At 54.3% G+C, this 26,745-nt stretch overlaps 1 protein-coding gene across 3 annotated transcripts in view; it reads left to right on the plus strand.

The window, feature by feature from the left end:
* LOC133353458 (runt-related transcription factor 1-like) overlaps window positions 1–26,745 on the plus strand; it is a 138,120-nt gene that overhangs the window by 98,291 nt on the left and 13,084 nt on the right. For 2 of the 3 annotated variants that reach the window (XM_061569734.1, XM_061569743.1), the window contains exons 5-6: window positions 10,531–10,635; window positions 23,831–23,887. In XM_061569734.1, coding sequence (XP_061425718.1) covers window positions 10,531–10,635; window positions 23,831–23,887 — 162 coding nt within the window. Of the gene's footprint in view, window positions 1–10,530; window positions 10,636–23,830; window positions 24,005–26,745 lie in introns of all 3 variants that reach the window. The other variant, XM_061569726.1, reaches the window with a different exon arrangement.

The following is a 26,745-nucleotide window of genomic DNA, read 5'->3' on the forward strand; positions in this document are numbered from 1 at the left end:
ATACGGGAGAAAACAAATCTCTGTTCCACACAACAGCAGGGTGCCGATGTGTGTTGAACTTCTTTCGCACCCTACGTAGCAAACCGCTCCAATCGGAGGTGCGAGTGCATACTGCACGTGCGCGTGTACACACACACACACGTGTGTGTGGGGGGGGAGCGGTAGTGTAGCGGTTAGCGCTAAGCTGCGCTATGAACCTGGCGACCCGGGTTCAATTCCCGCTCACGGCCAACACCAGTGGCGATTATCTGAACCGGTCCTGGGCCTCCCCTAGGTCGACTCAGCCTGAAATGAGTACCTGGTTCGGTGTTTAAACATCGCCACTGGGGAGACAAAGGCGGTCGGGCGTGGTGCTGGCCACCCACCCCCTCGGTGTACCGTTCCGGCCTTCATAGGTGCTCGCTAACAGCACTTACCCGTACAGTCTGTTAAAGGCTATACGGGGGATCTTTATCTTTGTATTGTACGCGCGCGCATACGCACACACACGTGGGTACGTGGGTGTGTGTGTGAGCGTACACGCGTGTGTACACGCACACACACACGCACACACACACACACGCACACACACACACGCAGGTGCCTGCGTACACGTGGACACACCACCACCACGGCATCTCGCCGGCGTTCCTAGAGCCATACCCCTCGCTTTGTAAACCCCTGCTCCGCTGCGCGATTCATTGCACGATCCCGATTCACGATGACAGGATGCAGTGTAGTATTCGAGAGTCCATTGTTGTTGTTGTTGTTGATCCCATCGCGTTTGTTGCTGTCGTTCTGTGGCCCTGATAGCGACACACATGGCACGCCTAGAGCACGTGCACTCGCCGACTCTCGCACGCGCGACTCGAGCAGCGTCACCGATCTTAAGGATCGACGACGAGAACAATACGCGCCGATTGATGATTAATATCCCCAATCGCAATGAATATTATAATGAAGATCGATTGTCACATTTCGATAAGGACGCCGTGTCGCAGGAACGTGCCAAAAAGCGAGCATCGCAAACGTCGTGTTAGCATGCGAACTCTGGGTTGTCAGAGCATGTTGGTTGGCATGTTCACCACAAGTACCCGCCTGTGGTTAATGAGAACTTTATTCCTTGCCAAGAGTTTCTGATTTGGTGCTTGAACATCTTAACACTTCCGGTTTTATTGTCGGAACGGCGTGAAACGTCTTCTTATTTTTTCACACTTTGACACCGGCAAACGGGTCGCATGTTGAACTCTTGATTCGTTCACCACTCAAGTGAAAGGTGATCGATCCTCCGTTCGCCGACCCCCCCAGCCATCGGAATCGCCGTTTGTGTTTTGATGAAGCGGTCGTCTGCGGGGGTCGACGGGCGAGACATCCCCCGGGGGGTCGCGGTGACTCAGCGCTGGGAAGGAGCGAGTCAGCGGCGAGTGGGACGGGGCTGTCTGGGATGTAGGAGGATTGCTTACAGGGGCAGCGCCAGTGTAGTGGTCAGCGCAAAGCGCTCACGGCCACCAAAATCAATGACGATCATCTGAAACGGTCCTGGGCCTCCCCTAGGTCGACTCGGCCTCAAATGAGTAGCTTGTGCCGTGTGTGAACATCGCCACCGGGGAGTCAACGGCGGCCGGGCGTGGTATTGGCCACCCACCCACCCGCCCGCTCGTGTGCCGTGCGGGACTTTATCGAGGCGTTCGCTAGCAGCACTTGCCCCGACAGTGTGTCAAAGGCCACGCGGGGGACCTTTGTCTTTGTGATTGCTCATGCAGGCAGTTGGCACTGAAGTGTGACTTCCATGTCTCCAGCGACACGGCGATTACATTGGGTGACGAATGTCGTGGTTTGTGCATTTCGTGTGATGTGTGATGTATATGATATCCACAGTCAGACTACATACTCTATATAGTTAACTGCCTCGCCTGGTATACAGGAGGTCGTGGGTTCGATCCCGACCCTGACGCCTGCTGTGTATTTGGAGTTCGCGTGTCTCTCTCTCTCTCTCTCTGTGGTGGCGTGGATTTTTCTCCGGGTCCTCCGGTTTTTCCCTCCACATTTAGTAACACGCATTTAGAGTATTTGGCTGCGACACATTTCCACTTGGTAAACCACTCCGATGGGCTATAATTTGTGTCCAGGTCGCTTCTTCAAAAGAGTTTCATAGCTCAGCGGGCTTTGCCTGGTAAATAATATGAAAAACAATAGTTTATAGTTTTACAGCGTATCCTGTGTATGCTGGGTTCTGCGGGAACGCAATCACAGCTCGGGACACAGCCTATGAAGTCGCACACTCAAACGTTGTAATTTATCCTGATAATCGAAAAATGTAAGACGAGTTTATAAATTGTGCTTACACAGCAGGTCGGTGTGATAGACAATACAGGATAGCCAGTCTCACCAATTTGCCTGAACAAAGGTGCTGTAACGCCGTTACCGTGGCACAGTGAAAAGACAAAGATACCGTCTCCCTCGCCTCGAGCAGGCTGTTGGGGCAAGCGCTGTTAGCGAGCACCTGCCAAGGTCGACACGGCACCACGCCCGGCCGCCTTTGTCTCCCCAGTGCTGATGTTTACACACCGCACCAATTAAGGCTGAACCGACCTAGAGGAGGCCCAGGACGGGTTCAGATATTAGTCAATATTGGCTGTGAGCGGGAATCAAACTCGTGTGCGCAGTGCGCTAACCACTCCGCTTTTTAATTAAAAAATGACACAATTTAGGTGTGAAAACGTCAGTGAGGTCTTTAACTTAGCCTCGGGGCTGAGCTTCAGAAAACATCGCCTGCTTGCTTACGCCTTTATCTGCACCGGAAAAACAACGAATTGTCAATGTGCCAATGAGGAGCATGGACCTGTTCACTGGTTGAGGGGTAGGGGCCCGTGGAAAATATTGAAAGAGAGTTTAATCCCTGGTATAAAAACAAAACAACTACGAGAACAATGCGGTTTATTGATGCAGGAAAAAGCCTCGCTTTGTCTGAGGACCCACGTGGACATCACAGTGACCACTTATTGAGTGATCACTTATTATTCAAATTTGGGTGAAATTATATATATATATTGCAGTACTGTCTATGCGTACATTTTAATTCTCAAACACGGAATATGTTTCACAATAAGTGAAATCGCACCTCCGATTTAAGCACGGCTGGCCTACGTACGGTGCAAAGGAAGTTCAGCGTACATACAGGCCGTGCGGCGTGGATGCAATGCCGCTACTGCGCGAGGGAGGGGGGGCGGGAGGGGTAATTTGCGCAGTAATTAAACACAAACACAAAACAAGGACGGTCCCTATTGCCCAGCTAGCCGTGATGAATGGAGGTCGTGGCCGGGCACCGTGTTCGCTGCGAGCTAATGGGACGGGGTTCTTAGGACTCGTTGGGCACGTCTCTGAGCCTCTGATGGGGTCAAAGAATTGAACCCGGGACATCGTTAACCCTTTCCCGTCCCGAGACGCACTGCAAGTTGCAGGGTGGGCGTCCCGTTCACCGCTGAATCTCGAAACGCGCAAGCGGTGCGGCGTTAATTTTATTTAGAGAGGCGTAGCGCCTTTGTTTTTAAAGACGTCGTTACTCACCGCAGAGAACCGTAGCAACACGGCCGCCACATTCTACGACAGCTGGCGGCTAAACTGTGCCACACGCCCTCCCGCATGGCCTTGTGGGAGCCTCGGTACCGATGAAGCTGTTTCAACTTAGTCTTTCTTCAGATTCCATTCCGATGACGTGCACGTCATCGGAACGGAAACGGAAGAAAAACTGACGACTTATATGTACGTTCGGATGACGTACACGTACGTCATTGGAATGGGAAAGGGATTCAAGCGACGTACGGAGTGCGGGGACGGCTGGTGAGTGGAGAGCGGAATGCGCCGCTGTGTGAACACGCACACGAGGGGACTTCTCAACGTCAGGTTTCGTTTTGTCTCACCTGGTGAGACCCTCCCCGTCCCCCCTCCAAGAGGCCAGGATCGAGTGGCATTTGGCATTTGGCTCAGAGGGTTGACCTGGGTCACCAAATCGACACAAGCAGGAATATACAAAAGCAACAGCAACGATAACAACAACAACAACCACAATACATCAATGAAGCAAATTGAAATCATAAAAAGCGATTTATAGCAAAACAACGACTGTGTTACAGTGCACAAACAATCAATATTAAATGCAATTATTTTGCCATAACAAAAGTTGGCTTTGACGAATTACTATTACGAATGATTAGGAGTAAGTTTTAGCAAGGGGAGAAAAACATACTTGGGGTGGTTATTACATTAGTGTGTTAATATTGATGGCAGGCGTTAAGAAGTTAAAACACCAAATGGATGCCTATTGCAAGTCAAATTTGATGCCCTGCCGGGTATATTTACACACACACACACGGATTGCGGTGCGTTACACCGGGGAGGCGAGTGATTTATCGCAACGTTTGTGTGTATGCGTGTGTGTCAGTGTTTTATAAATAGCACGCGTGTACACAACTCACGGCTATCTGCGCCGTTGTGGTATTTTATAACAGCGGTGGCCCCGAGCCACCGAAGATAATCACCCAGCCCGGCGTGGCGTGAGTGACCTGTGGCCTGAGCTATACTCGCAGCCGATTGTCGCGGTTATCGCGAGCGAGCTTCAAGATTTCACGCCAAAGCCACACCGTGCAACGTGGCCCCGAGATTGTATTTAGTCTCGCGCGTAACTCGCCCTTTAACAGAATGAACACGAAGGGAAGCAATCGCTAATTATAGCGTCTGTGAGAAATGATAGTCGAGTTATTATTGTAGGTGACGAAAACAACAACGATAATATAATTCGTAGGCGGTTTAACGAACCGTGAGGCCAAGCAAGTGGTTGTGTGGTGGGTAGCACGCGGTGCTGTGAACATCATCTGGCCAGTGATATCAGAACTGAGCGATATCTGAAACGGTCTTGAACCCTGCCCACTCCTCCTTCACCCAACCGGCACTGATGAAGGTGGGGAAGTATGGTCAAAGTATGGTCAAAGTATGGTAAAACGACCGCCCATGACCGACACGGTCGGCCTTCGTCAAGCAGTGGATCGACAAAGTGAGCTGTAAGTTATATCGTAGACAAATTAATTCATATCATCATCATCATCATAATACATTTCTTCAGAGTTTTTTTTGGTCTTCACCAAAGCTACCCGGGACTATAGGATGCAAGGTGAATCTAATTCCATCACCTGAATCTAATGACAAGGGCCCTGGTTCCACACTCGTGGCGGCGCGAGTGCGGTGGAAAACGGCGCACGCAGTGAACCGAGCCGGCCCAGCACGGCACGCCTTGCGACAGCTCACCGTGGGCAGGAGTGGGAGCTTGCGAGCCTGCACCTGACCGAGGGCCGGCAGGCTAGCGGTGGCAGCACCGGGGGGGGGGGGGGGGGGGGCTCTGCCGGTGGGAGGGGTCAGAGTTTAGGGCCTCCCGTCCCCGCTGAGTCGATGTCGACTGAGGGCTTCCACAGACGGGCTTGTGGGCTGCAACTTCAGATTTGTTTTTAATGGAAACTGCGATGGGGTGATTAGCCACGGCATTCACAGCCCGCTTGCTTGTTAAGCCGCTCGCATGCAAAATGAAAATAGCTGCTTCGGTGGTGCCATGCAGTACTTTGCGTGCTTACAGTCGCGTTTTAAAAATTAACATTGTTACACCACTATGCAACTGTGTGTTACTTAGTAACACACAGTTGCATACAAACGCACTTGGTGCAAACATCACACATAACGTACGCGCGTGTGTATATATATTATGTTGTTATTTTGATTGAAATGTGGTAACGGAAATACCACAAATGTGCACTAGAATCTATTTATCGCAAATCTGCCTTATCTGTAAAACGTGCCCTCCCCCCGCCGCCATTAAAACTAAACGCCAGTTCCACGAAGCAATGTGGCATGCGGTTTAACGGACTTGTGCGATTAGCACGGTTGGCTACGTACGGTGTGAAAGAAGGAAACCATACATACATACATAAGTCCATAATACAGGTTTTTTAAGGGGGCTAGAACGCGTAAATATAAATGTGCCGTTAAACCCGCCACCACCCGACACAGCCAATTAGTAAGGTTTGTTACGTAAACAGGAGGTGCCAATTCGTTACTAGTACAGCACACCGGCAAATCCACACACCGGTGTGTTGTACTAGTCACGAATTGGCACGTTCTGTGTACGTGACAAACCTTGCGTACTTACATCATTACTTCGCCTGTTCATCCAGGAGAGTTTCGCTGAGTCTCGTGACTGTTTCAGGAGGGTCCTGCCAGTTTTTTGTGCAGGCGGAGAGGGAGGTGATGATTGCAATGTATAATCCCAATCGAGTATACACGGACGCATGTTGAACTTAATTCGCACTCTCCGTAGCCAACCTGGCTAATCGGAGGTGCGGTGCACGGACAACAAACTGAACACACGGGGAAAAAAACAATTGCGGGTATTTTGTCAAGTTCCAACGCCACCGCTCCCCACAAAGACAAAGACAAAGACAAAGATCCCCCGTATAGCCTTAACAGACTGTAGGGGCAAGTGCTGTTAGCGAGCACCTATGAAGGCCGGAACGGTACACGAGGGGGTGGGTGGCCAGCACCACGCCCGACCGCCTTTGTCTCCCTAGCAGCGATGTTTACACACCGCACCAGGTACTCATTTGAGGCTGAGTCGACCTAGGGGAGGCCCAGAACCGGTTCAGATAATCGTCACTGGTGTTTGCCGTGAGCGGGAATCGAACCCGGGTCGCTAAGTTCGTAGTGCAGCGCGCTAACCGCTACACTACCGCTCCCCACAGCACACACACACACACGCCGCCTTTGCCTAACCACACAGCCACATAACCGCGCACGCAGACCACGTGAGCACACAGCGTGGACACGATCCTGAGGCCCGATGAAGATGAATGCTGTGATCATCTAAGAGGTGGCCGGATGGCTCCGGAGTTGAGAGCGTTGAGCCAGCGCTGCTGAGACACTCCTCGGTTTGAATGCAGATTCCAGCCACTGCCTACGATTAAACCCAGTTCTCAAGTCCAGTGAGTTGATCGTCTCAGCCCGGTCAGCAATGACCACGTTAAATACAAACACCGTGACGTTAAATCTGCTGTTGCATTTGATCAGAGTCTCATAGCAGTGCTTGTGGGGACGTGCGCCCTCTATTGTGCAAATAATAATAAAATTACACTTGAATGATTGTTTTCTACAGCGAAGAAAAGTCAATAGAAATTCCATATTATTATGGCAGGGGGCGTGAATATCCATAGGAGAGATCGAGTGAAAAATTGCTTCTGTGTGGGCCATTAACTGGACATCTGTGAAACACATTCCTGCGGAGGGAGCTGGTAGGAAAGTTGGGTTGCTCGGTCAATGGCCAGGGTCAACGGCGGCGTGGTGTATTCCGCAAATATGCCCAACTGTGAGGGCGGGCACAAGCCGGCGTGAGTAGGTTAAACGTTAAGTTTTATAAGGGCACCACGGGGTGACTAGCCCCTCCCCACCCAGCCCCACCCCTCCCACCCCTACTCAGTTCCACCCTCCCCACCCAGCCCCTCCCCACCCAGCCCCACCCTCCCCACCCAGCCCCTCCCCACCCTCCCCTCCCCACCTAGCCCCTCCCTCCCCACCCAGCCCCTCCCTGCACGACGGACGAACACAATAATCCCCTGTGGGCTGGTGTAACCAGGAGGTTCCTACCAGTAAAAGAGCATCATAGCTCATAGGATGCCTTCAGCATAAAGAAACATTCGGAGTCTGACATTCTCTGACAGATGGCGTTCACAGCTCTATGTGAACTTACGAATGGATTCTTCTTCTTGTGCCGTAAGGCCAATTAGCACCAATTTAAATAAATTGGAATACAATTAAAGCAAGGAGCAGTTGCCTCGTAGTCGGCGAGCAGCAGCCTACTGTCCCACGGCACCGTTGTCTCAGCGGCGTCGTAAAAATCAATGACAGCGCAGCCGATGCGAGGCGTGTCTCATCATCTTTATTCCACATTAACTAGGATATTCGTTTCCAACAATAACGCTCAGCAAACTGGTTGATCAAACTTTGACAGTTTAATGTATGAATTCGATATTACGTATATGTGTGTGTGTGTGCGCTGGAAGTGTATTACTTCAGTTTCTGATTAATGATAATTATTTACTTACCCTCTTGTCAATCCGCTGCTGCTATAGATGAAGGCCCTCTCCCACGCTGTGTCGGTCATGGGCGTTGATTGACCATACTTCACCACGCTGGTCAGTGCGGATTTGTGAACGGGGGTGCCCAGGTTTAGCTTTCACTCGCACGCCGACGATGTTACCTGTATAACACGTGGGAGGCTTTCGCGACCAATAGTATTCATAATATAGGGTTTTGGGTCAGATCGCGTTATTTATTAATGTGTCGTAACCCTCCACCACCCGACACGGCCAAACAGTAAAAAATGTGTCTCGTTTTTCAAAGAACAAAATTATTCACTTCTTTAGCCCACCGGTGTGTCCATTCTTGCCCGATGAAGCTGATTGTAATTATCAGCGAAACGTCGTACTACTCACATTTCAAAATGCTGTTGATTCTCTCTTCAGCACACCGGTGGGCTACAGAAGGGAATTATTTTGTCCTTTGAAAAACGTGGCACATTGTTTTACTGATTGGCCGTGTCGGGTGGTGGAGGGTTACGACACATTTATAAATAACGCGATCTGACCCAAAAACCTATATTATGGATGTTACCTGTAGCCAGGAATCAAACTCATGCTGCTGGGCTCGTAACTTAGTGTGCGCTCACCATTGCACCACAGACTCCACTATCGATCGGTGTGATTGACACCGTGTAAAAATGCATCAATTCCTGTATTTCAAAAACGAAACAGTCAAATATGGATTATTAAACTAAACTATGTTTATTTCACCAGGTAAGGCCCCACTGAGCTATTTAGTTATTTGTAAGAAGCGACCAAATGATAGCTCAACGAAGTGGCTTTTCGTCACGTGGCGGATTGATAGCAGCAGCCAAATAGTCTGAACGCGTGGTGATGTTGATTCTAATTGTGGAGGGAAAACCCGGAGGACCCGGAGAAAAATACAAACAACCACGGGGAGAACACGCAAACTCCTGATATACAACAGCAGGCGTTAGGGTCGGGATCGAACCCACGACCTCCTGTATACCAGGCGAGGGAGTTAACATCTCGACACCGCGGCACCCAATAACAGTGGCGATTTGTACGCAGAGTTTAAAGCTATGAAGCTAACTTCCTCGTGCAGGTTTTAAGCTTTAAAAGTTCATTGTATTGAGTTCTTTCGGTAAAGTCACGTAGAAGGGAAATAATAAAATAATAAAAATAAAACATAATAAAATACAATTCTCACGACGTTTCGGCCACAACGCAAGCAGTGAGAATTGTATTTTATTATGTTTTATGTTTATTATTTTATTATTTCCCTTCTACGTGACTTTACCGAAAGAACCAAGAAGATGAATCCCTGCAGTCACGAAAGCTTTAAATCGAAGAAGGAGCCATCTCTGTAGAATTCGGTAAAAAAAAAAACCGACTCAATATTTAAAGAGCCGCATTGCTAAGTAAATACGAGATGGTGGTCCTTAGTAAATGACGTCACGAAGCAGTCCGTAAAGATACCGCGTGCGGCTGCGCGAGCAACAGGTTGTCAACCCATGTGCTAGGAGAACGTCTTTACACCGCACGCTCGTGAGAGGGTGGCAGCAGCTCGGGGGAGGAGGCCTGTTCATCCAGCAGTGGATTGACCATGGCTGCTGCTGCTGCTGCTGCTGCTGCTGCTGCTGCTGCTGCTGCTGCTGCTGCTGCTGCTGCTGCTGCTGCTGCTGCTGCTGCTGCTGCTGCTGCTGCTGCTGCTGCTGCTGCTGCTGCTGCTGCTGCTGCTGCTGCTGCTGCTGCTGCTGCTGCTGCTGCTGCTGCTGCTGCTGCTGACAACGGAATGCGAGTGCATTGAGAACACGAGTCTCTTAGCAGGGGAGACCTGGTGGGGATCTGGGGGCGACACTCCAGACAGCACACAAAGTCGATGCGACCGAGTCGACAGTAATTCCTCTTGGCCCAGGTTAATGACCGCCGTGGATTTGCATCCAGAACGGGTTCCGAGGCTGCGTGTTGTGACGTGCACGTCTCTCGCTGCTGGCAACAAGACGCCTGGCTCACACGGCCACGTTCATAATCATCTTCATCACATGCATGCAAGTGGGGGAGCGGTGTGGTGCGGCGGTTAGTCAACTTGCACTATGAATCCAGAGACCTGAGTTTGATTCCCGCTCATGGGCAACATCAGTGCCGTTTAACTGAACTGGTCATGGGCCTCCCCTTGATCGACTCAAATGGTGCGGTGTGTGAACGTCGCCACTGGGGAGACAAAGGCGGCCGGGCGTGGTGCTGGCCACCCAGCCCCTCGTGTGCCGTGCCGGCCTTCGTAGGTGCTCGCTAACAGCACTTGCCCCAACGGTCTGTGTAGACTACACGGGCGATCGTCGTCACCCGTGCGTGCGTGCACTTGTATTCACATGCGCGTGTGTGTGCACGTGCGTTCGCTTGTGTGTCTGTGCAGGGAAGAGCTTCACGCTCACCATCACGGTGTTCACCAGCCCGCCGCAGGTGGCCACCTACCACCGTGCCATCAAGGTGACGGTGGACGGACCTCGCGAGCCACGGAGTGAGTGCCCCGTCTCTCCGCACTCCTCATCCACAACAAAACACAGACACCCTCCCGCCTCCCGCTCCCCCACCGCTCCCCCACTGCTCTTCACTTAAGCATCAGGGGCTGCCGTGGCGGGTGCTGTTAAAGAGCTGCCGCGAGGCAGGTTGGTACAGCGCGCACGAGGTGGTGGCATGTGGTGGTGGTGGTGGTGGCGGCGTGGTGGTGGTGGTGGTGGCGGCGTGGTGGTGGTGGTGGCGGCGTGGTGGTGGTGGCGTGGTGGTGGCGTGGTGGTGGTGGCGGCGTGGTGGTGGTGGTGGTGGTGGTGGCGGCGTGGTGGTGGTGGTGGCGGCGTGGTGGTGGTGGCGTGGCGGTGGGCATCGCGCACACTAGGCCGCACTCGGTCTCTTGTCGGCCTCCTCGCATTCATGGGTGAGTTGACCTCGGGGGTGGTGGGGGGGGTCCGGGTGGGGGGGGGTTTGCCTAAGTCGAGATTGCATGGCGCACCAATTACGGGCCGGCTTAGCACTCGGCGTGCGCGTCGCGCCGATTAGGACGTTGCAAAGCACCGCGATGAACTCCGTTCACGCCTGCGGGCGCACCACGAAATGTGGAAGGAAACAAGAAGCGCGAGCGAAGACAGACGAGCACGTGGGGACACGCGCGGGGCTGGCAACGCCGAGCAGGCAAAGGGTTGAGAAGGAGCGATGCAGCGATTGCCGGCGAGAGAAAGGGGACCACGGCGGAATGTTGCTCGGCCCCCCTCGCCGCTCACGAGCGGCACGGAAGGGACTGACGGTGGCGGTGGACAGACACTTTGCTCTCTGTGCTCAGAGCACACGCGCGACGCACGTGCCTTGCAGTGTCGTCTCGTCACTCACGAACTTGCGATCCGCGGATTTTGTCTGTCCGCGAATCGCATCTGGAATTCTGCACGACTGCATCGAGTGAGAGAGAAAGTGGTGAGATAAAATGGCGAAGCTTTAGAAGCATCTGCAAGGCGTCGTGCGTACGATAGGAGGAACAACGCTCACAACAACGAGCGGAGCGCCGGGTGGCTAAAGCAAAGCAAAGTTGGCACAGTAGGGGGCACAGGTGGTGCATCAGCCAGTCATCTCGGTCATCTCAGTCAGTCGACCCGTGGCACCTGGGTCTGCCCGGTAACCTCCTGCCAGCGGGCGTTCGACACTTCACGTGGTCTCAACGTGCACACAGCCTGGCACAAGCGTTGCGGTGACGTCACCGTCACTTAGTGGCGAATGGCGGTTGTTGTTGTTGTGTGTGGACTGCATGAGTGTGTGTGTTTGTAGGTGTGTGTGGGGAGCGGTAGTGTAGCTGTTAGCGCACTGCGTTACGAACCCAGCGACCCGAGTTCGATTCCCGCTCACGGCCAACACCAGTGACGATTATCTGAACCGGTCCTGGGCCTCCCTTAGGTCGATTTGGCCTCAAACGAGTACCTGGTGCGATGTGTAGTAAACATCGCCACTCGGGAGACAAAGGCGTCCGGGCGTGGTGCTGGCCACTCACCCCCTCGTGTGCCGTGTCGGCCTCCATAAGTGCTCGCTAACAGCACTTGCCCCTACAGTCTGTTAAAAGCTACACGGGTTGATGTTTGTGGGCCGCGTGAGTGCGTGCGTCCTCAGATGTGTGCTGCTTGCACAAGGAAATCATTGGGACAGTTTTTTTTTCTGCAAGTAAAGGAGAGAGACTAAAAGAGAACTCCCCCCCCCTACTCCTCCGCCACCCCTCCCGAAAAATCATTAAAGCATCGCATTTACGAAATTTATTGTTCAGGACAAGACATCAAACGCTTTTCAAAGGGGATGTACGCATAGACCCCCCCCTCCTACCCACCACCACCACCACCCCTTAAGAGTCTTCAAAGTCCTGCCTTGAAAACTTGTTAACAAAATATGTCCTGCCGCCCCACTGGGTGATGTAAAAGGGTTTTTTGGGTGGCAGCGTGGGTGGGGGGGGGGGGCTGCGTGTTTTTTGGGGGGCATTAAAAAACGCGGAGCGGCGGTGGTGGTGGTGGTGATGGTGGTGGTGATGGTGGTGGTGGTGATGGTGGTGGTGGTGATGGTGGTGGTGGTCATGGTGGTGATGGTGATGGTGGTGATGATGGTGGTGGTGATGATGGTGGTGGTGGTGATTGTGGTGGTGATGGTGGTGATGGTGGTGGTGATGGTGGTGGTGGTGATGGTGGTGGTGGTGGTTGTGATGGTGGTGGTGATAATGATGGTGGTGGTGATGGTGGTGGTGGTCCCGTCCGTCCGGTGAGGGGACGGTGGCAGAGCGCTTTTGTCTCCCCGCGAGCGCCGCGTGAGTCACGCACTTCCGCGGGCTCTCGCACAATTAGCACATTCCTCGCTCGCAGACCCAGACGTGAGTCAGCCGCCCCAGCCCATTCACTCGCAAAAAAAATATAATCTTCTCTCCCCCGTTCCGTCCCATCGGTCCCGTCCGCCCACCCACTCACTCGATCGCTCGCTCGCTCACTCACCCACCCACCCACTCACTCGCTCGCTCGCTCGCTCACTCACCCACTCACTCACTCGCCCACCCACCCACCCGCTCGCTCACTCACTCACTCGCTCGCCCACTCACTCGCTCGCTCACTCACTCGTCCACCCACCCACTCACTCACTCGCCCCCATCGCCACCGTCAACCCACCCACCGCCCGCCTCATTTTACGCCCGTCGTAAAGACGCCGTTCCATAACAACAACACTGATTTATTATTGGACGGGAATGGTTGAAAGATTGAGAAGAAGAAGAAGAAGAAAGTGCGCGTGCGAGAGAAGGTGGAACCTGGACGACGCATCCGCCTCGCGCGACGTCTGCGGCGCACAGACCCGGGCTGTTTGAAGCGTCCCAGAATGTTCTCGGCGAACTGCGAAGCCCTGATATTAAACGATATATAATAGGCGACGTTTCGGGAGTGGCCCTTTTTCATGGCACGTGACGAAGGATCATCTTGGTGTTGTCAACAAAGGTCACTTCCCAAACCGTCACATATATTTTTTTTTATTAAGGCCAAGGTGTTATCGAGGAACGTGTTGAAATTATGTAGTGTTAATTGTGCCTGTGCACCACGAGCAAACTCAGCAGCAGCAGCAGCGGCATCGCCAAGTCGTGAGCGAGGCCCAGGGCACTCGGCTGCCCCTGCCGCCTTCTCTTCTCTCTTTTGTTTGACTGCTGCCGGGGAGCCCACATCACCTCCGAGAGCGACGACTCGGGAGAGAGGCTCGTTCATTTAATTTGGACAAGGACGGATTCCGCTGGTAATGCCTCGAGTGGATAATTGCGATGATTTAATTACGATTGTCAAAAATATCCAGCGCCTGCTCCTTTGTTTACGAACGACGGCGTCCTCGGCGAGACGACCCGGTCTGTCCTCCGCCGCGTTCGGAGTCGTCATTCATCCCGGGTGACTTCCCGGCTGGAGGGGTGGGGGGGATAAAATAACTGCTCCCCAATCAATTCCTCCAATGCGATTTCACCCGATTGTAACACCGATGGCGACAGTTATCAAAGACAAAAACATTTTAAAAAGACAACCAAATGGGCCCCATCGATTTTAATTGTCAGGAGTTTTTGTTTTTGTTTTCGCATGGAAATCGATGGCGACGATGCAGAGCACGTTGGCAATTAATTCACACAGAAATTGTGAACATTGTCAACTTTTGCGATCGCATTAGTTCCAATTGGATTTGTCGAGACGTCCGATAATATGTAATTAATGTTTATTGTCAATCCTGGCGCCGCCGAGGTATGTGGCAGCATCGCCCCGAATGTAACTTTCTCTAAACCGTGCATCAGTTAGTTTAATCCAAATTAAAATGACACTTGCAAGCAACGTTTTTGAATGTCAAAGAGGTGAACGTTTCTCCGGTGTTTCAAACCGCGATTGGGGTCATTGCTGCTCGGCTCCGTTGGCAGTTCCGACCAAGTGGTGGAAATTCCACATTCCAAAGACGTCCTCCGGAGCATTCAAAGAGCCATACTGAAAACAAACGGCATGAACTTCAAAGCAAGCGGTGTCCAGTTGCCCGAGGGCTACCACTGGCCACGTCAGAACCGCTGAGCCGGCTCTGCTGATATCCCGAGTTCAAATCCCGCTCCACGTACATGCAATGTGATTAAACCAACCGTAACATTAATGTTGTTTTTTTATTAACATAACACAACCTTGACGACAAATATCGGTGTCGTCGCCGCGTAACAAGAGCTCGTTACGGGCGTGGTGGTGGTGGTGGCGGTGGGGTCATGAATGAACGCGACAGCCGCGCTGGTTGTGTCAGAGGCCCCGTCGAAGCGGCTGCAGAGAGAGGGAGAGGCGCTTCTCACGACGCCACAGTCCACGGACCTCTCCCCCAGCGGCACCGGTGCTGAGTCGACCTTGAGTCGCCACCGGACCTCTCGAGATGTCTCCGTCTCGAGGCGGCACCACCACCACGACCACGCCGATTTAAAAACGGTGAAACCCCGCCAGAGAGACCCCGCCGTGTGCTGAGCCCCCCCCCCCCCTTCCTTTGCTGTGGAACGCGACAGACTTTTATTGGATCGGCGCACGCTGGGACTCGCGTCAGCTCTCGGCGCTTTCGCAAACCGCGGCGGAGGAGTTGTGTCACCCGCGCGGGCCGCGTTGTTCCGTGCGCCGCAGCCATCGCCTGGCACGCGCGCGGAGATAACCCCGAACCTTCGGCCCGCGTTTGACTCCCCAACTCCCCCGTTGAAACCACGGATGATGAATTGAATAATGGACGGACGAAATGCGCGCTATGCGGCGAAGGCGTTAGTCTTCAGGCATTTCTGTTTTAAGTTGCGTTTATCATCTCTCCCTCTGTGTGCCTGACACCCACACTGCTCGATTGGTGCCAATAAGTGAGTGGCAGGCAGGCAGGTGGGTGGCAGCTGACACACATTTTTCATTGAATCTCTGCCAATTGCCCGGCTTACCACTGCAGTGGGACACGGCTGACGCCACTGTCGGCTCTGTGCGTCTCTCACCGTGGGTTGCATTCTGTCCGGGTATCCGGGAAAGCCGCTTTAGGACTCGTTCTCAAGAGAGCCCCAGCGTTTGGGATCTGTGGTCAACGCAACCGTGGTGGGTGATGCCCATTCTCAAACTCGCACCGACCAGTGTGGTGAAGTATGGTCAAACGAACCCCCGATTACTATGATGGAATGGGAAGGGCTTCATCGGGCAATGGATTGACGAATGCATGTAGATTATGATCGTCATTATTCGTAGTGATCGTGGACGCTGTGGTCAACGGAGAAAACCCATAGCACATAAGAGGGAGACACACACCCAGTGGCACACGCACACAACTTCATTAACCCACTTGCGACGCTCCCGCATCCCAGCCTATCGCAGCTGAGTGGTTTTGGGAGTTTCACAAATCTCTCCGTGATCTACCAACTCCCGCGTCCAGAGCGCTGGATCGCCTCTGTCCACCCAGCGGTCGAAATGGGCTACACCGCAGCTAGTCGATGGGCGGGTCACGTGTGGTGGAAAAGAGCTTTAGAGCTCATCGGATTCCTCCTGCAGTATAAATACATACTCCGATTCGTCCGAGACTTCTGGAAGAGTAGGCCAACGTACCCCCCTCGAGAGAGGCTCTCTTGAGCTCCCTCGAAGCGGGGGGCCTTCCGCCGGCGGTGGCGTGAGCGAGCAATTGCAGGGCTGCGCCTTGACCTCTTACATAGCCGGAGACCCCCACGCGCCTCTCGCGCGTGCGTCTTCCCGCCGTGCGAATGCGAAGGGGGCGCTGGGCTGTGCTGGCAGCGGCGTCGCACTGCAGAGAATGGCACGCGCCCTGGGGAGCGCGGCGGGAGGGGGGGGGCTTTGTGCACCTGACGAGCAAGACGCCAACCGCAGGAGAAGGAGCCACCCAATGTTTATGTGCGGAGGGCGTGCGCGCATTCTAATCCCCCCCCCGCCCTCCCCACCTGCCCCCCCCCCCGTCTGGTTTGTCAGGAGGGTAGGCTGTGCCAAGCCCCGGCTGCCCAAAGCCAAGCCAAGCCAGTCAGTCTGTGGAACCTCCGGTGTCTAAACGCCCTGGCACGTGGCCAGCAAGAGTGCCTCTCGCGCGAACCCTTTAAAGTTTTAACCCTTCGAGCGCTGGGTCGTGGTAGCGATGTCCTTGGATCTGTACTGAACGTTCGGTTGGATGTGTGGTGGTGGCTGTGGTGGCGGTGGTGCTGGCCACCCACCCCTTCATGTGACGTTGCCGGTCTTCGTAGGTGCTACTCGCTAACAGCACTTGCCCCAACAGTCTGTCAAGGCTATACGGAGGGGGGGGGGTCTTTGTCTTTTTGTTGGTAGCGGTGAGCGGTCGTGTCGTGGTTCAGCGCATTGCGCTAAAAATTCTGGCGATCCGAGTTCGAATCCCGCTCACAACCGACGCGGGTGACGAATATCTGATCCGGTTCCGGGCCTCCCCCTAGGTCGACTCAGCCTCAAAATGAATCACTGGTGCGGTGTGTAAGCTTCATAAATTGGTGATACAAAGACGGCTGGACGTAGTGCTGGCCAACCCACTCCCTCGTGTGCTGTGCCGGCCTTAGCAGTTACTCACTAACAGCACTTGCCCCAACAGTCTGCTAAATGCTACATCGGAGATCTTGGTCTTAATGGTGGACGCCTATGATCCAGCTCTTTGGAGGTATGCATGCCGAACTTCTTTCGCACCGTTCGTATCCAACAGCGCCAATCAGAGGTGCGGGAGAAGGACAACACACTAACCACAAAAATAAGTTCTAATGAAATGAGTTTTCAATCTAGATTAATTACAAGTGCATAGCTCCAGTGGCGTTCTAATATCGGAAGGAAGAGCGATCCAGACGGCCACAGCAGCGCATCTGAAAGCGCGCGACGATGATGCGGTGACCGCCGCCTTTGTTCGATGGCTGAGCCAGAAGCCGCTGTCGCTACTGCTGCTGCTGCAGCTGCTGGTGCTGCTGCTGCTGCGAGGATGAGCGGAGTTGGCGTGATGATGGCTCATGATGCTCCTTGACCAGAGAGGAGACGATCCAGAACGTCTGGCGGTCTCTTCTCTGCTCTGGGTGGCCGCCTATTGCAACGGAGAACCGCCTTCCGTACAATTCTGAACAACCACATCAGTCAAACCACGCTTTCCCAGGAGGCAAAAGTGTTCTCCGGATGATTTGACGCAACCCGCAACTCTTGATTTAAAATACAGTGGCAGGGCAAACGCGCTACATGATCTCTTAGAAGCACAGCGCGATCTTCTTCGTGCCACTGATGGTGCTGTCGACTACAATTTTAATGTACAACAGCCACGATTTGACGTTGAAGTGGTTGAGCCAGATACTTGCGGTGGGAGCAGTGGAGTTTATCGCTCCGATGATGCCCCCTTTTGCATTCGCGAATCGGGACATTGAGTCGCTATATGTTCCACGTCTCTGTTCTGGGTGGTGACCACAGGCATCGTACATCGGAGAGTTTTTTTTTAATTCGTTTTTCCATTTGTGCACCGGCGAGTCTCCCCATCTGCTGCCACTGCCGTGGTTTGTGCAGCGCATGCCGCAGTGCAGGGGTCGCGTGGCCCCCAGAAACTTCACCCCAGAGATCGAAGCCGGGTTAGGGGGGTATCTCTCCTGCGTCGCCGCGTCTTTCACGAGCGGCGGGAGTTTCTTTCGTGATCTCTTGTGAACTCCGCTCGGCTTATGGCGACAACGTTGTATTGCATGGGAAGAAATTACGGATATTAAGAAAGGTTTACTTTTTTTTTGTGATACAGACATTCCCCGAATTACGAACACTCCCACTGAGGAACGAACCTCCACGGGAAAATCCTGTTCGGCGGTGCGATCCTAATTCTTGGCGATTCCTGTAACAGCAGCCCCCCCCCCCCCCCCAACAGAAACACGATAAATTTGGGGGGGTGGGAGAGATTGGGGGGGAGATTTGGGGGGGGGGGAATTGGGGGGGGGAGATTGGGGGGGAGCTTGGGGGGGAGATTGGGGTGGGAGATTGGGGGGGGGGAGCTTGGGGGAGGAGCGAGGCTGGAGGCTGCTAATGGAGCGAGCGCTCTCGGCGTGTTCCTCGAATGCGGCGGAGACGGAGGAGCGCGGCCGAGTTCTGACGGCCGCGCCGCGACAGACGCGAGAAGCTGCAGACGGTCACGGCTCGTCCATGGACGCGGTCGCCCCCACCCACCCCCTCCAGACCCCCCCCCGCCCACCCCCCCAGGCCCCCCCGCGCCCGCCGCCGTTGCGTGATGAGTCCACGTGGAGCGGGGCGAGGTGTTGCCAGTCAGCTGGGCCGCGCCGCGTCTCTGTGTGCGCTGTTTCCAAAACGCGCAGCAGCAGCAGCAGTGTCATCATCAGCAGCAGTGGCATCATCAGCAGCAGTGGCATCATCAGCAGCAGTGGCATCAGCAGCAGCAGTGGCATCATCAGCAGCAGTGGCATCAGTAGTGGCATCGGCATCATCAGCAGCAGTGGCATCAGCAGCAGCAGTGGCATCATCAGCAGCAGTGGCATCATCAGCAGCAGTGGCATCATCAGCAGCAGTGGCATCAGCAGCAGCAGTGGCATCATCAGCAGCAGTGGCATCATCAGCAGCAGTGGCATCAGCAGCAGCAGTGGCATCATCAGCAGCAGTGGCATCAGCAGCATCAGTAGTGGCATCGGCATCAGCAGCAGCAGTGGCATCATCAGCAGCAGTGGCATCAGCAGCATCAGCATCAGCAGCAGCAGTGGCATCAGCAGCAGCAGTGGCAGCATCATCAGCCGCGTCGTCAGACGGGTGTGGCCGTGCGTGTGTACTCAGCCAGGCGGCCCATCCCAGCGCAGGTTCCTTTGCGAGCAAACGACAACTCGGCATTTGAATGGCGCTTTCATTGCGAGACATCAAAACGCGGCCCTGGCTGGCGCGGCGTGACGCGCGCGCGAGTCGGAAAGCGCCGACAGAGGGCCGACACTCGCCCGCTGCTCTGTCCACCCGCGTGGAAGTTTACATCCTGCACGAGCAAGTTGGCTTCATAGCTTGAAACTCTAGGGACAAATCGCCGCCGTTATGAGGGCGCCGTGGTGTTGACCACCTCGCCCGGTATGCAGGAGGTCGTGGGTTCGATCCCGACCCTGACACCTGCACATTTAGAGTTTGGGTGTTTCTCTCCCCGTGGTCGCGTGGATTTTTTTTTTGGATCCTCTGGGTTTTCCCACCACATTTAGAATCAATGTGCCTCTGGAGTATTTTGCTGCTACAAATTTCGACGTGATAAGCCACTTCGTTGGGCTATAATGTGTGGCCGGGTCACTTCTAAAAAAACAGCTACGTAGCTCAGTGAGCCTTACCTGATAAAACTAGAGTCAGGCAAACTCCAAATAGACAGGCGTCAGGGTCGGGATCGAACCCACGACCTCCTGTACACCAGGCGAGGTAGTTAACATCTCGCCCTCGCGGCGGTACAACCGCACAGCACGACACGTGCGTGCGTGCACACGAAGTTAAAATAATAAATAAACGTACCGTAATGGGTAGCAATAACCAAAAAAATATGCCGAGCAGAAATAATTCTTCTTGTGGGTTGTTATTATTTTGTTTCCCCTCCTCCTCCTCCCCATCTCCCACCGCTTGCCGCACGAGGGAAGGGGATTGAGTGGAGCGGCTTTGTGACCCAGCGGGCGTGCGGCCCGTGTAGCTGGCAGGCGTCGGCCGGTCTGTGCGCTGTTTGCCTTCGCTGTGCGCTCCGCTCGGGTGCTCACACAGAGTAGCACACACACACACACGTGCGGGCACACGCGCGTGTGTGTGTGTACGTGCGAGCGAGCGGTGGCGCAGCGGTTAGAGCGCTGAGACCCAAGTTCGATTTCACGCTCCCACGGCCAATTCCGGTGGAACGGTCTTCGGCCGATCCTGGGCCTCCCTGGGGGCCATCCATTGAGTACGTACGCATGGAGGGGGGAGGGGGGGTTAACCCAAATGCGTGCGCTTGCGTATGGGGGGTCTACTGACCGGCAGGAAACGGGGGGGAGGGGGTGAAGCCTCGATAATAATTTGTCTACTTTGGCCTTCAAATGAGTTAGATAGTCCGGCGGTGGACTGTTTGTTTGCTTAAACACTTTAATATTATTAATCCTTGATCGTTTCTGCGTGGATTAAATATCGGCCGTTCTATAGGATTCGGGGGGTGCGTCAGGCGTACATACAGGGAGGGGGGGGGTCAAGTTTAGACAGATTTGTGCGTACCTACTCAATGGATGGCCCCCTAAGGTCGACTCAGCCTCAAATGAGTAGCTGGTGCGGTGTGTAAACAACATCGCCACGAGGAAGGCAAAGGCGGCCGGGCGTGGTGCTGGCCACCCACCCCCTCGTGTGCCATGGCAGCCTTCATAGGTGCTTTCTTAACAGCACTTGCCCCAAACATTGATTAAGACTGTATGGCGGACCTTTGTCTGTGTATATATTAACTAATTTGTGCGTGGATTTTTTTTTTGTTATGTTTCGTTTTTTACAAGGATTGCGTTTCATTATTCTCTTAAACCTTAGAAGGGGTCCTCATGAGCCAATGAAAGCGATGGAAACTCATGGGGAGCGTTTTTAAGGGTTTTGTTTTTGCTCACGCAGCTCAGAAATGCCCCCAGAGTTCCGGCGTTCCGTGTTCAACGCCCACCACATGTTGTTTGTTGTTGTTGTTGATGTGGATATAACCGGCCTTGTTCTGCACTGGCGAATGATGGCGGAAACACGTTCAGGAGCGAAATACTCAATATTCAGGTCTGCTGGCTACGACGAGAGGGCTTCAGTACGTACCTATGCTGAACTTCTTTCGCACCGTACGTAGCCAACCACGCTAATCAAAAGTGCGGGGGGAGGAGAAAAAACTAAATACAAACAAATCTTGATTTGAAGCTTTCGCGACTGCAGGAATCCATACTTTTTGTTTACAGTCTGCCTCAGCAGCAGACCACGCTTTCCCACCCGATGATGGATGCTTGTGTTGCGCCCGAAACGTCGTCGTGATTTATTTTAATGAAAGTATTTGTCTGAAATCACTGCTAAGGATGCATTTACCCAAAGTTTCCCTGAGCAGTGGCACCGAGTGTGTCGGAGATTCACCGGTGGCTCGAGATTTGTGTTTTGTTTGTTACAGAACTTCTGAACGGGTTCCTCAAGTGGACAATTTTAGTTTTCTCATTTAACAAAGCAGGATGTGTGCTTTGTCGCATACACGACGGTGGTAAAACTTCATAAAATATTCGTAACTCTCAGAGGACTGAAACTTAGCCGGGGGAAAAAATACATCGATTGCAAAATCCAAATTTAATGTTATTTTTGTGTGTGCAGTCATCGGTGACTGGGCTGAGACCATCCACTCGCTGCATGTGACAACGCGGTTTAATCGCGGGAAGCTGCCCGGGTTGAGACCAGGAGCTCAGCGGTGCCAACTCGGCGCTCTGACCTCTGAGCTGCCCGGCCACCCCCTAGGTGACCGCGTTCGTCTCGATCGCCCTCGCGAACAACTCGGTGCCACGTGCACGCGCACAGCAGCGCACAGTCCGTGCCGCGTGCACGCGCACAGCAGCGCACAGTCCGTGCCGTGTGAACGTGCACGCGCACACAGTCCGTGCCGCGTGAACGTGCACGCGCACACAGTCCGTGCCGCGTGCACGTGCACAGCGCGCACAGCAGTGCACACTCCGTGCCGCGTGCACGCGCACAGCAGCGCACAGTCCGTGCCGCGTGCACGCGCACACAGTCCGTGCCGCGTGCACGTTGATCGCGCAGACTGTGGCGCAACGCGACTCGCGCGTGTTGTCTAAGTGTGTGTGTGACGTGCACGACTTGAAACCGTGGGGGTTTTTACAGCACGATGTGGGTGTTGTCACGTGTTGCGTCTTGTCGCGGGCCGCACTAAGAGCCACCAGGGCCTGCCAGTAGACCCGCGGGCCTTGCAGTGAAGAACGCCGCTCTCAGGCCTCCCACACGGGCCACCTTGTAGCTACAGTACAAGGCCACCTACCCCGCTCTGCTCGTCAACACACGGGTTAATCACGGGCACTCGGATACCCAGGTGTGAACTCAGGAGCTCACCGGTACCGCGGCAGAGTTCCGTGAAAACCTCTCCCAGCTGGGACCCAACTGTTGTTGGGAGAGGCCCTCACCGGCTCTGAGCGGCGTCCTGAACACTGACGATAAATCTACATAATGGATGCGGTCGTGGCAGTGAGCACGCCGTGGCCTCGCACCGTGCCGGCAGGTTCGTGAGCACGTGGACACTTTCCTGGTTGGTGTCTTGGGGGTTTTTTATTTTTTAAAGTTCGCATTGCCGTCCAGTTTACCATCGAATTTTGGCTAATTGTGGAGCCCGGCCTGGAGAGGCATCGCTCACGAGGTGCCGATCTCGCTCGCCTGCCCCCTACCCTCTCCCCCCCCCCCACTTCATGTCATGCGCCTCCGTGAATACAATAATGTATTCAAGGACAAGTGATTCCATTACAACAACAACAACAACAATCGCCGTTTTCCACTAAGTGGTGGTGTTGTCACCACGTCGCTTGTGCCAGGCTATGTGCACTCTAAGTCCACGTGAAGTGTTGTACACCCGCTGGCAGGGGTCACGGGATAGACCCAGGTGCCATGGGTTGACTGACTGAGATGACCGGCAGTTGCACCGCTTGTGCCCCCTACTCTGCCAACTTGCTGTGTTTTATCCGCCCGTCGCACCACTCGTTGTTGTGAGCGTCGCTCCCCTACCCTCCGTTGTTGCTGGTGGTCGACGGTCTCCAACTGCCCAGTAGCGTCTTTCCAAAACGCATACAATGGCACCCGCACACACGTACACACGTACACACACACGCATATCGAAATTACACCGTTATTGGCTCTGGACTGAAAGGCCACAGCGCTTCTGGTATTTTTTCCCGTGCGTTTTCAAATCTGCTTTCATGTGCAAGCAAATGCTCTTGCGTCGCCAAAACAACACAACCGCACCACCAAAGTTCAGAGCCACCACCAACCGCCACCGCTCGCTTCCAAGAACCCAAGAACCCGGCCAGAGCCCCCCACGGGAGGGGCGCCCGGGGGTGCTCGCCCCACCCTCGCCGTGCCACCGGTTCCACCGCGCTCACCCTCCGTGCGCTCTCATCCAAAATGTGGCTCGCCGCTAAAGAACCGCTCCGCCGCCCCCCCTCTCTCTCTCTCTGCCGCCCCCCCCCCTTCCCCACGCAGGGCACAGGCAGCGGCTGGAGGACGCTGGCAAGGCGCTCTCCTTCTCCGAGCGGCTGAGTGAGTTGGAGCACCTGCGGCGCACGGCGCTGCGCGTGGGGGCGCACCACGTGCCGCCCCCAACGCCGGCCCTCCGCCCGCCTCTTAACCCTCCCCCCCACTACAATGCACAGACAGGTACACGACGGGCCCCCAACCCCACCCCCTCTCCCCCCCCCCCCCTCTTTACCGACCTATCAAAATCACAATATTTATTCATACTGGAGGAATCCGATGAGCTGTAAAGCTCTTTCTCACGGATGTCCCGTAGGGGCACGGGGCAAACAAATGGCCCAAACGCAGACAAATTCAACTCGGCCGTCCCCACCCTACCGGGCAGAGCCCCACCGACCTATTGCTGCCCACCCACACAACCTCCCTCGCACCCGGCCTCCCTCTTGCACGCTCCTCCCTCGCTCAGCGATCCCGCAACACAGACCCCGGGGTAGGCACACGGCTCGGCAAGGTCACGAACGGGGGGGGGGTGGGGCTCGGGGCTTGATTTCGGGAAAGCGACTGAGAGGTCGGGCGGTGACGCGGCCCGGAGAGCGTGCGGGTCGATGGCGACGCTCGTCTTGCCGGGGTTGAGCGGGACCCGCCGCTGGAAGGGATCGTGGCCGATAGTCAAGAACAGTAGCGGGGGGACGGCTGATGAACGGAATCCCTTGGAGATGGGGGGTGGGCGTCTTACCGGGGAGATGAAGTGATGACATCGGTCCGTGTGCAGGTGCCAGGTGGATTATTACGACGCAGGATTACGAGAGCTTGACAAACGGCTGTACATTATGATTGTTTATTATTTTAGTGAGGGTGGACGTCACTAAAATAATAATAGAACCAATTTCACGTGCGAGGCAATGCGAACATCCAACACTCCCCGACGAACAGATCGTGAACCCACTTGCTGTACTGCCACCTGGACAATTCACACGTGGGGGGGGGGGTGGATGAAGATGATCCACCTCCGACATGAGAACCTGAATATCACCAGAGAAAATACAGAGCATATATATCGTTTTATATATATTTATATATATTGTTAAATAGGCTCCTAAACTAAAAGCGGTGAGTTCCGGGACGAGCCCTCCCGAGGGACGTTGCCTCTTGGCAGTTGCCGCCTGGCATCGCTAGAGGAGTGCAGATCGCCGGGACCCCAGTCCCAGTTAGCAGCACTGCGGCGGACTTTCCACACGAGTACGGATTTTATCGACCCTGTAAGGATGATGGGTCAAGTTGAGCACCGAGACACACTGGAACCAAGCGGCGGCGAGCGAACGAAGCCACGTCTGGCGGTCCGCCCGGTGCGGAGTGCCATTGGTGCACGTTCACGCGGCCAGCGCAGGCCGCGTGTGCGAGTGTCGTGAGCGAGCAGCTATGAAGGCCGTCACGACGCACCCGGGGTCGTGTGGCCGGCACGACGCACCCGGCCCACTTTGGCTGGAACCAACCGAGGGGAGGCTCACAACCGGTGCAGATGTATGCCGGGAGTGGGAATTGGACCCAGGTCATCCCAAATGGACCTGGGTCATCCCAAATGATTTGAGCAATTCCTGCAGTCACGAAAGCGCCAAATCAAGTTTGATTTGGTGCGTCAGAAAATGCTCATCGCTACACACAAAGACAAAGATTACCCGTATAGCCATAACAGACTTGGGGAAAGTGCTGTTAGCGAGCACCTATGAAGGCCAGGGGTGGGTGGCCAGCACCACGCCCAACCACCTTTTTTTGTTCCGAGCGGCGATATTTTACACCCACTCACGTACACACTCGCGCTTACACGTGCGCGCATGAATACACGCACGAGCACGCTCGCACACACACGCCGTGCCCCGTGTTCCCTGCATGCAGAGGCACACACACGCCCGGGATGTGGTGAGCCGCATAACCCTTTAATGTCATAACCGCACAACCCCTGCCGCTTGCGTACGCGCGGTGCGCCACGCGCCCAATCGCCTCCTCACGTCTGAATCGCCGTCCCCGAAGCTCTCCGCGCAACCTGACCGACCCTTAACGCCGAAGGCGTTCATCAAGGTGTCGCCCTCCGTGAGACATTTCGCTCTGCTCCCCTTTGTGTTTCTGCCGCTGACTTAAAAAAAAAAAAGAAACCGCTGGAAGCTTTGAAACGTTCACTTTCAATGGGAGCTCAACCAAAAGGGCAATCAGCTGACGTTTTACAAGGCTGAAGGAACGGGCACTTTTAAGTGAGCATGGACGGACAGACCTGCGCTTCGATTTTCTGGCCATGGTCCTGGGCAACCTTTTGCAAGCCGCGCTACTGACCTGCTCAAATAATCTCCATAATCGACATGGCGTGGATAGGCCCTTCATCCAGCAAGAACTTCGCAAAGCGATATTAATATGAGGATGCATGTCAATCCACTGCTGGATGACAGCCACTTCACGACGCCATCTTTGTTTATTGCTTGAACTTTTCCCAGCGGTTAACAAACCACGCACACGACGCCCTCCGTTTTCGAGTCGAAGCACCGGTTCAAAAAGTCCCACACAATCTACAGCATTCAACTGTGGCGGGGGGACGCGTATTGAGATCGCCGCTCGCGTGTAAGTTTTGAGCTTTCATTATTTAACAAAATAACAACCTGGGTGGGTTTTTATATAAAAAAAAAATTCTTTATGGAGTTCGGGGTAGGTCGTATCGTCAGTCACATTTTTTTTCTTCTTCTTTGGAGAAATGCAGACAGCCCTGTCGCGGTACCATAATCGAGAATGACTTAAATCCCATAATATGCGGTTGTTGTCGGGACAACTCAGACAGCACCAGACTTCACGCCCGTCGTCGGTATCGGCCTCGCCGCAGCGCCTGCCAAAAAAACGTCTGCGCCATCACCAAACACAATCTCTGGGAACCCGGGGCCTCG

The sequence above is a fragment of the Lethenteron reissneri genome, chromosome 6, assembly GCF_015708825.2.
Source record: "Lethenteron reissneri isolate LAM-NWPU_2019-01 chromosome 6, ASM1570882v1, whole genome shotgun sequence".
NCBI classification, from domain to species: Eukaryota; Metazoa; Chordata; class Hyperoartia; order Petromyzontiformes; family Petromyzontidae; genus Lethenteron; species Lethenteron reissneri.